Source organism: Syngnathus leptorhynchus, chromosome 14 (assembly GCF_054491065.1).
Source record: "Syngnathus leptorhynchus isolate UIUO chromosome 14, UIUO_Slep, whole genome shotgun sequence".
In the NCBI taxonomy this organism is placed as follows: Eukaryota; Metazoa; Chordata; class Actinopteri; order Syngnathiformes; family Syngnathidae; genus Syngnathus; species Syngnathus leptorhynchus.
Window position 1 is genome coordinate 694,185 of NC_141208.1, and position 8,761 is coordinate 702,945.

Consider the following 8,761-nt stretch of genomic DNA (forward strand, 5'->3'; position numbering starts at 1 on the left):
TTGAGAAAGGCGCTTCTTCATGCAGCTTAATTTGTGAACCATAAGGTTCAGCCCTAAACACCATACTGAAGTCAAATTTCAATAAAAGTCAGTTTACCAAGTGAATTTCAAAAACTTTATTGTCATATTACAATTATTAAGGATAACAAGTGTTTATTATCGAAAAGCGGACTTTCCCCTTTTACTCTAGCCGTCTCAAATTCTTTCAGCTTTTACCCAATGCGACAACAGCCTTAAAATGTTATTCTGCATCGATAATCCTTTCGTAATGTATTAAAATAGTCTCTAAAAACTAGACTCGCAAAGGAATGGTTGAATACATTTTCATGATCATGACAACAATTAAAAGTGGTAAAGAGCAAGCCATGATTGCACACCTGTTCCAGTATTCCGATTAATGCTGAGGTATCATTTGAACTTAATAACTTATTGTCATGTATGTGAATGGATGTTTATATTTATGAGGCATTTACACGTGTGTTTTTGTCGACCCATGATGGGACTACCTTGGAGGGATCTCAACAGTCTCCACAGTGAGGAGAGAGTCAAACCTGAGTCATTCCTACCGTTATTGCATCGTTACTTGGTGACAGTGAAGACTTGGAACATGTTAGCTCGAGCGTTGATATATACACACACAGTTGTTTAAAAATGTTTGTTGTTCAATTATATGTACCAGTTATGTCATTAAAAAAAAAAAAAAAGAACTGACCAGTATTCCCCTTTAAAGATTTCCCAAATCACCTCCAATGTACACGCCAGTGTCCAACAACTGACAGCTCTCCGGAGGTTCAGTCACTCGAGCGAGCGCCAGATATCGGTAGCCTGACCACAAACGTCGAGTCATAGTCCGATCCGTGTAAAAAGACAATAGCGGCCATGATGGGCGGGCGGCGTCAGTAAGGGTGGGAGACCATGAGAAGAAAGAAAAAAAAAAAAAGAAGAAAGCACACGGCAGTCACAATCCTCCCGCTCATTGTTGTCCAGCCCGTTTGGCCGGCTGTCTTAGTAGTTGAGGAGCCGCTCCCTTTCGGTTCCGACCAAGCGCCTGTTGGCCGCAAACACCTTTGCCTTGTTGGCCGAGGGACCTGAAAGAGTGAGACGCGCTCAGTACACAGAGGGAGGGCTGTGTCGATTTTTTCCTCATCCTCTGCGGTGGACTGACTGACTGACCTATGTAGCTGAGCAGCACGGGCAGAAAGATGAGGCCGTGCGCGGCGCCCAGCAGCACGATGGCCAAGTACATGCGGAAGTAGAACACTTGGAAAATCTGAGACTTGGACAGCGCCAGGATGAGGATGCCGCCGAACTTTGTCAGTGTGATCCCGCTGAACACCTGAGACAAGGAATGATGACCGTGTCATTGGTCACCATATTGCCAGAGTGGAAAAGAAAGTATGAAATGCGGGAGAGAAAGGGCCCTTTTCGCTCACCGAGCTACCCATGTGAGCCAGCGCCTCCTCAGCCCGTTCCACTCTGCTCGTCTTCATGCTGACGCTGAAAGCCCGAACCAGATGGCTGCAGAACTCCACAGAAATCCCACAGGCCTGCAAGAGAAGTACAAGCCGAGTCTTTGTATGGTCCGGGCACACTCGTCTCGTCTCGTCCCGTCCCGTCCCGTCTCCTCACCATGACCAGGTTGACGAGCGAGACGGCGTTGAGGCTGATGTTCCACAGCCACATGACGCCAAACATGTTGACCAGGATCATGGCGATGGTGACGCACACCAGCACGGCCGACCACAGTTCAAAGCCCAGCAGCACTGTGGTGACCAAGAAGATGGCGCCCAGCGACACGCTCAGGTTGAAGGCCGTGTCGTAGGCGATGGTCAGGTACTGCTCGTAGAAGACGTAGAAGACGCTGCGGACGGACGGAGGGAGGGAGGGAGCAGGTGCTAGTCAGTAGAAATAGTTTTCAAATGAACTCCTGCTACCTTGCACTCTGAGCAAGGAGAGAGAGTATCGCGCAAATCTCTTCTGCTAAGAGAAGCAGTGCCACCAAGACGGGACCCACCTGTAGGCAAAGACCTTGTGGTCCATCGTCTGACTGATGTTGTCCGCTAAAATGCGGGCCATTCTCAAAGCGTCAATGTAGTCCGAAGACTCCTTCAGGATGGTGTGAAAGGTCATGAAGTAGCTGGCTCCTACTTGGCTGTTGTTGCCATAAACGTCCACCGCTGTGGCGTAAGCTGCATGGCCGCTAGCAAAACAAAAATACATTGAAGACACAAAGCCAACCCACGCAAGAAAGCCAGCAGATGGAATTACCCTTTTCCACACTTGACGTTGGGATTATCCGACAGAAACATGGGGAGAAAGTGCATGAAGTCGTCACCCACCGGCCTCTGCTTCCCGCTTTGTGTCAAAGGTCGACAGTGCACGCATGATGGGTCCAGCACTAATCAAATTAAAGAATTGTACAACCCCAGTTGTAATTGTTGAACCCCAGCCCCGGCCCCAGCCCGCTGCTCTTGTGTGAGAGCACTGCACGCTTGTGTTTGCTCGTGAGCAAAGATAATGGATGGAATGTGGGCATCAAGCTTTACCTGAAGCGTTACAGAAGGCGCCTGTGGCATTGTAGTAACGGCAGCAGCTGGACTGCGGCTTGACCCAGTCAAAGTAGTCGTCCAGCCAGGAGGAAGGCGTGAAGGCGATGGTGGAGCTAAACATTGGGAAAAAAAAAAATGGCGCTGTCCCCAACCTTTCTCAAACTTTTCCATTTGAAGACGTGAAACGTACTAATTGCTGATGAGCGACGCAGAGTAGACCTGCTGCACCAGCGAGTCGTTGTCGCAGCCCACGCCGCCGCACACGGCGTTCTGGCCCTCCAGGCTGCTGTAGTTCAGGCCGTCCTCCACCACAAAGTAGACCGGAGCTCCCGTGTGGAGATACTCGCTCAGGTTCTTGAAGTACTGCAACACGTAGGAATCCTGTTGGGAGCAGAAGGAATACAAAAAGTATCATCAAATCGCAACATGACAATGACAGTCTTTGTTTCTACTAATATCACTTTTTTTTTTATTTCATTATCTATGAAAATGGCACCAACTCAAGCACCAGATGCACGGTGACTTACGTCGGGCATGGAGAGCTGCTGATCCAGTCCGATCTCAACTTTGTTGACCACAGCAATACTAAAGGACAACGCTCCCACAAACACAGCCACCTGAAGCCAGATCACATGACAACGGGCGTTTGAATCCAAGCAGAAGTCATTTGCTGGTAATTTGGTTTAAAACAAAAAAACGATTGAGTGGTTTAAAGACACCTTAAAAGACACTTACAATGATGGGCCGCACCCACTCTTTGAGGATGAACGGAGCGTAGAACTTCTTGAAAAAGCGGAAGAGGATGCTGTCCGTCTTTGTTTCCTGACCTTCGGGCAGCTTTGCGCAGCAGATGATATCCAGACGATTGGCCTTTTTGCGACAGCGCCGTTTAGTCAGCGATCATCACGTGCTGGCAACATTCCGTCTCACCTCCTGCCTCTTCACGTCCAAGCCCAGAAGGCTCACAAAGCAGCTGATCTGCAACAGGAAGTCAATCAAAACGGCCAGGCCGGCAAAGAGGGAGAAGGTCCTGACCGCCGGCATGTTGGACAGCGCTCCTGCAACACCAGACCGTCGGTCAGCGTGGAACGAGTCATTCTCATCCATATATGAAAGGCCTATCCCTACCCAGAAAGAAGGCGACCGTCTCGGAAAAGGAGGACAGGAAGAGGCTGGGTGCGACGTCGCCGAGGATGCGACCTATCTGTTGGTGAAGCTCCTCCTGCGGCATCCGCTCGTCTCGCTGACACCCAAAGAGAGGAGCGCAGAGATGAATGTAAGCACGTTCTAAATAATGGGCTGGGCTGGGCTGGGCTGGGCTGGGCTGGCCTGACCCATTCCGGCGCCTGCCAGTCACCTGGTACGTTTGCACCATGATGAAAATGTTGTCCACGCCGACGGCCAGCACCAGGAAGGGGATGACCTCAATGACGATGAGAGTGAGGGGGATGCCGGCGTAGCTGAAGATGCCCAGCGAGGACGCCACTGAACTCAGTACGATGACGATGCCCGCTACGGCCAGGGAAATCTTGGAATCCACCTGCACGTGTGCATGTAAACAGGTCAATGAAGCAAATGGGCCCTTTTCCCTCCTCAAGGCGGCGTTACCAGGAGTCTCCTGCAGCTGTTGATGTGTCCCAGCGCCAGCGAGATGTAGACGAACATGATGGCGTAGCTGAAGACGACGGTGCCGATGTCGCTGTTGCTCTCCCGGTTGATTTCGTCCTCGACGCTCCTCTCGGCGCTGAAGGCCACCGTCAGGTTGGGGTTGCGGAACTCCTTCATGAAGCGGATGAATCTGGGCAACACAAACACGTGCGCTTTAGTGAAGGAGATCCATCGATGGATGCGGCTGCATCTTAACAGAACGTTCGCTCATGCTCGTCTGTGCTTCCAGCCACATTTTGAGATCATTCAGAGTCCTACTCTTTTTCCCACGCCAGAGCTTTGCCCAGCCTGTCCGTGTCGTCGAGGTAGTTGTTGATGGGGAAGGTGATGACGAGAGCGCTGGCGTTGTTGTAGTTGGTGGCTGGTGCGGGAGAAACAAATCCAATCGAAGCATCTGCGCAAACGCACGTGAACCCGTCTCGTTACTACGCAAGTGAGCTTTGATGCGGCTTACAGTCGAAGCCACCCAGTGCCAGCCAAGGGAAGATGGGACCTCCGAATGTGCCCAGACAAGGATCGTGGAGGAGAGTGGTGTCATTGAGGGACGCCGGTGCGCTGTAATACAAAAACAGGTTGTTGACTTCTCAGCTCTGCGGCAATGCATAAGGAGGAGGGGAAGAAGTGAACCTGACACAGTAGAGAAAGTGGCTGTGAAAGTCGGCGTAGGTGAAGAATTCGTCGCCTATTTTGTGATCCAGTACATTGTGGCTATTCTGGAAGTAGTTGAGCACACTCAAGATCGTGCAGTTGTCGTTGTAAGGGGCCAGCGGGGACAGGCAGATGTCCTTCAGCGTGACGTTTTGCTCCTGGTATGGGGCCACCAGTGCTTCAATGGCAAGCTGCAGATCCAGCACCTGGAATAGAGAAAAAAAAAAAAAAAAAAAAAAGCATGAGCAGCAGATCAACAAATATTGTGACTTTCAAACTCACCTGATGGAGGATGTCCTTATCCAAGATGGCTCCAAAGGGGACGTCGGAGCCCCCGAAGTACGGCTCGTAGATGAAGGTCTTGTTGAGCGGCGTGGTGATGATGAGTTGAGCCGTCCGGTAGAAAGGTCCAAAGTGGCCGTCAAAGTAGTCCTTCTCCTGGCGCGCCCGGCTGCCGGGCGACGACCACAGCTCCACGGGCTCGGTGGTGATGCGCATGTAGATGAGACCGGCCGAAGAGGCCGTCACCAGGAGCAGGCTGCCCGAGACCACCAGGCCCGGGTGGCGCACGCAGAACGAGCCCCACCGGCTGAAGGCGGCCCGCAGCGCGCTCTCAAAACGTTCGCCCAGCGTCTCGCAGCAAGATGCGTTGACTGCGGCGGACACAAATTGGCGGCCGCTTACTTTGCTCAAGTCACAATTGAAAGACCGCTTTAAATACCTGCGTCGGGATTATCGCTGTTGAGCGACAACGGGTTATCGCTGTCCAATATGGGTTTGTACTCTGATGGGATTGTCCTTTTCCTAACACACATCAACTAGTTAGAATGTAATCCTCAGGTCTACTTCAATATATATATATATTATTATTTTTTTTTACCTGTAACACCACGCCGCGACCACAGTGCCGATAAAGACAAACAGGAAAGCGATGTACGTGATCCACATGATGGCGGTCATGGCGTCCAAACCGATGATGGTCCAGGGGGGCGGGGTCTGCGGCGGGACGGGTTTGGGCCCGCACGCTTCGGTGCAATCCTGGCAGGAGCAAGGACCCGAACCATCCTCCAGGCCTTGGGAGCAGCCGTACGTCTTGTTGTTCATGGGCGTGTAGCCGGACACTGGCACATCTGAACAAACACGCTCGCTCCTTTACATCCCAATAGCATCTCGTATATTTAGAGATATAGATATGGGGGGTTTTTTCCCAGCTAAGTCCTACTTACCCGAGAATATGGGAACGATCGGAAAGGGAGCCTGGCCGTTGTTGATGTCAAACATGAACTGGATCCAATTGGTGGCATTGCAGTCTTTGGCGTCTTTGCCGCAGAGCAGCGACAAGGCCTTCACGTTGCTGGACGGCGCTTGTACGTCTCGGCAGGCGTTGTACATGGCTGGAAAGCACGCGCCGCCCGCCCGAGAGACACCATTACACCTGAAATCTGGCTCGACACAAATTTCAGCTGGTCTGCAAAGCCACCGTTGGAGAAGGTCCGCCCGATGTAGTACTGAACCTCCACCACGCTGGAGGCGCTGGAATTGCTCGTTTTGAACTCGGTGGCATTCATGAATCCACTCTGGTGCGGGCTGCACGTCAGCTCGCAGAAGAGGTTCATCAAGTTGAAGAAACACGAGGGGCACCTGCAGAAGCGACCGTGATCTACTAGCGGCAGCGATGGCGTCACTTCACGTTAGCCGACGTTCATACCGGGACAGGAACTGCAGGGGCAGCTGGAGACTGGCTTTGAGAGTACGCAACTGGTCCACATCGCAGCAGAGTCGGCGGTCGCCGTAGTCGTAACCGGGACACAGCTCCTGTATGGTCAAAAGAAGACATTGAGAACTCAAATCATTCAAGTTGGTCGCGGCCTCCTGTAGAATCGGTGACACCGTACCGTGAGGAGGTCATAGCCTTCGGGGTCCAGAGGTTGGGCGGCTCCCGTGTAGTTGCAATTATATTTCTTTCCGCTGACTGTTTGGGACTCGTCGCACTCGCCGTACCACACGCAGTGTTGGGCCGATGCCTGCGAGGCAAACGCAACACACAGACTATTGTCCTCTTGATGTTCTCGATTTGCACAATCACACATGACGACACAGATTTGAGAGCATTTGAAGTGAAACACATTTTTGTGGGGCCGTGCAAATAGTGCTTTTTCACTTCTGCAAACACGTTTCTGCTTTGGTATTTAAGTTTGCAAGTCGAGTTACGGAAAAACCACAGACTCGAGTCCCGATGTTTGTAGCGACGACCACAAATGGGAATAGCCATGTCGCAAATTGGATTTACACTACGCAGGTCAGGTGATGAATATGATTCATGTGTGATAAGAGCCATTTCTTTCTCACTCTTTTTGCCGATTCAGCATCAAAGCCCTCACATGTTCTCTGTTGGAAGCAAAGACTTGGAGGAAGTACATTCACTCCGCACCAAAGATTGGTTTTGTTTTCTTTCCCCAATCACAATGAACAGTACAGTAAGGCCTACTTGCACACGGGTGGCGTGGAAATATCACGCCCGCAACAAAACCGTTGCTGCGTACAAAAAACGATAGGTTTGTTTGGGATTCGGGTCACACTGTTGATTAATCAGGATAAAGGGGAATAGTGGATCAGAGCCAAATAGTAGACAGAAGGAAAACCTGCAAAAGGGAGAAGAGCAAACGAGTATGACGTTTCTCCGGGTTTGATTGAATCACAGCTTTGTTTTGGTGTGCAATGAGGTGACCGAAATCAATAGAAACTGACGAGACCGGAAGGTACAAAAGAGCATATTGACGAGCCACAAAGCGTCCGGGAGAATGTCCTTTGGACAGATGAGACAAAACTGGGGCTTTAAAACAAACACTATACGGTAGCACTACCGTGAAACATGAAGGAGGCCCATTTCTGCTCTGGGGCTGCTTTGCTACTAGGCACATTGAAATGGGGATCTGGTTCGTGCCAGTCCTGATTGAGGCGTGCGTGCGTGCGTGCGTGCGTGCGTGCGTGCGTGCGTGCGTCCATCGTGCAGTCAGGACTGGCACGTCCTGCTCATCCAACCGTCAGGACCGGCACGTCCTGCTCATCCAGACCTACTGCCCACAACTCTGGCGAGCGAGATACAAGTCATCCTGGTACTGAGAGGTCCGCCACACTTGGAACATTGCGTTCCTTCGCGACTCGCGAGTACATTTATCGGTCACAGAAATGATACGCGAGATTTGCTATGACGTGAACTGTGATTGAGGAGAGCAATGATACGTTCCAATCGTTATTTGTTTTCGAATGATTTATCTGGCTGCTGACTGGAAGTTTGCACATTCCAATCGTGACCAAATTCCAAAGTTTGATTTTTTTTTTCCATATATCGGCGTTTCACAGTGTAGATGACAACTTGGAACCCCGAAACCTTCTACAGGCTTGTGAATGTGAACAAAAGATACATTTGGAGGGAGGATATTAAAAAGAGCCACTTGGTGAAGTGACAAACGTCAACGTCAGTTAGCATGAGCTAACTTGAGCCGTCATGCTAGTAAATCCGCTGAGCGAACTTGAGTGTATTGAAAGCTTTGAAAGCTGAGTCATGTTTTCCGATCGCGAGAGGCGCGCGTCCAAATGCGACTTACCCATCGAAAATGAGCCTCCGAGAGCAATATAAGTAGCGGCAGGAGAAGACAGAAGCCGCCTCTGTCCGGTATGAAGCCCATGGTGGCTGTCAGAGTGTCGGCAAGGGGATGACAACAGTGGCTGCGCAGACAAACTTTGGCATATTTTCTTGTGGGCTGTTCTTCTTCTTTCTGTCGCTTGTTTCTTCAGGGGTTGGGGCACGTCGGTGCTGCCACCAAGTGGCGTTATTGTGAACTACGCCCACAGATAACGTCATGCAAATAAGAAAAGTCATCAATTCAAGAGTT

At 50.9% G+C, this 8,761-nt stretch overlaps 1 protein-coding gene across 1 annotated transcript; it reads right to left on the minus strand.

Annotated features, from left to right (window-relative positions):
• Positions 1-101: 101 nt before the first annotated feature.
• npc1 (Niemann-Pick disease, type C1) lies at positions 102-8,638 on the minus strand. The gene is made up of 25 exons (XM_085930427.1): positions 8,474-8,638; positions 6,761-6,889; positions 6,574-6,680; positions 6,346-6,506; positions 6,092-6,259; positions 5,746-5,995; positions 5,587-5,669; positions 5,148-5,518; positions 4,845-5,071; positions 4,672-4,772; positions 4,476-4,578; positions 4,158-4,347; positions 3,907-4,089; positions 3,678-3,792; positions 3,480-3,607; positions 3,285-3,419; positions 3,077-3,166; positions 2,740-2,930; positions 2,547-2,662; positions 2,269-2,398; positions 2,015-2,200; positions 1,630-1,861; positions 1,434-1,547; positions 1,174-1,336; positions 102-1,088 (listed from the first exon to the last, which is right to left on the minus strand). Exons 1-25 carry the CDS (start codon positions 8,552-8,554, stop codon positions 1,006-1,008), a joined length of 3,837 nt encoding a protein of 1,278 aa, XP_085786553.1. The 5' UTR covers positions 8,555-8,638; the 3' UTR covers positions 102-1,005.
• Between the last annotated feature and the right edge of the window lie 123 nt (positions 8,639-8,761).

Excerpts from the sequence above, each read along its gene's own strand:
- npc1 (XM_085930427.1), bottom strand. The coding sequence starts at position 8,554 with ATGGGCTTCATACCGGACAGAGGCGGCTTCTGTCTTCTCCTGCCGCTA. Across the intron at positions 5,519-5,586 it reads CAGCGATAATCCCGACGCAG|TCAACGCATCTTGCTGCGAG; the intron begins GTATTTAAAGCG and ends TGTCCGCCGCAG. Across the intron at positions 4,348-4,475 it reads GCTCTGGCGTGGGAAAAAGA|ATTCATCCGCTTCATGAAGG; the intron begins GTAGGACTCTGA and ends TGTGTTGCCCAG.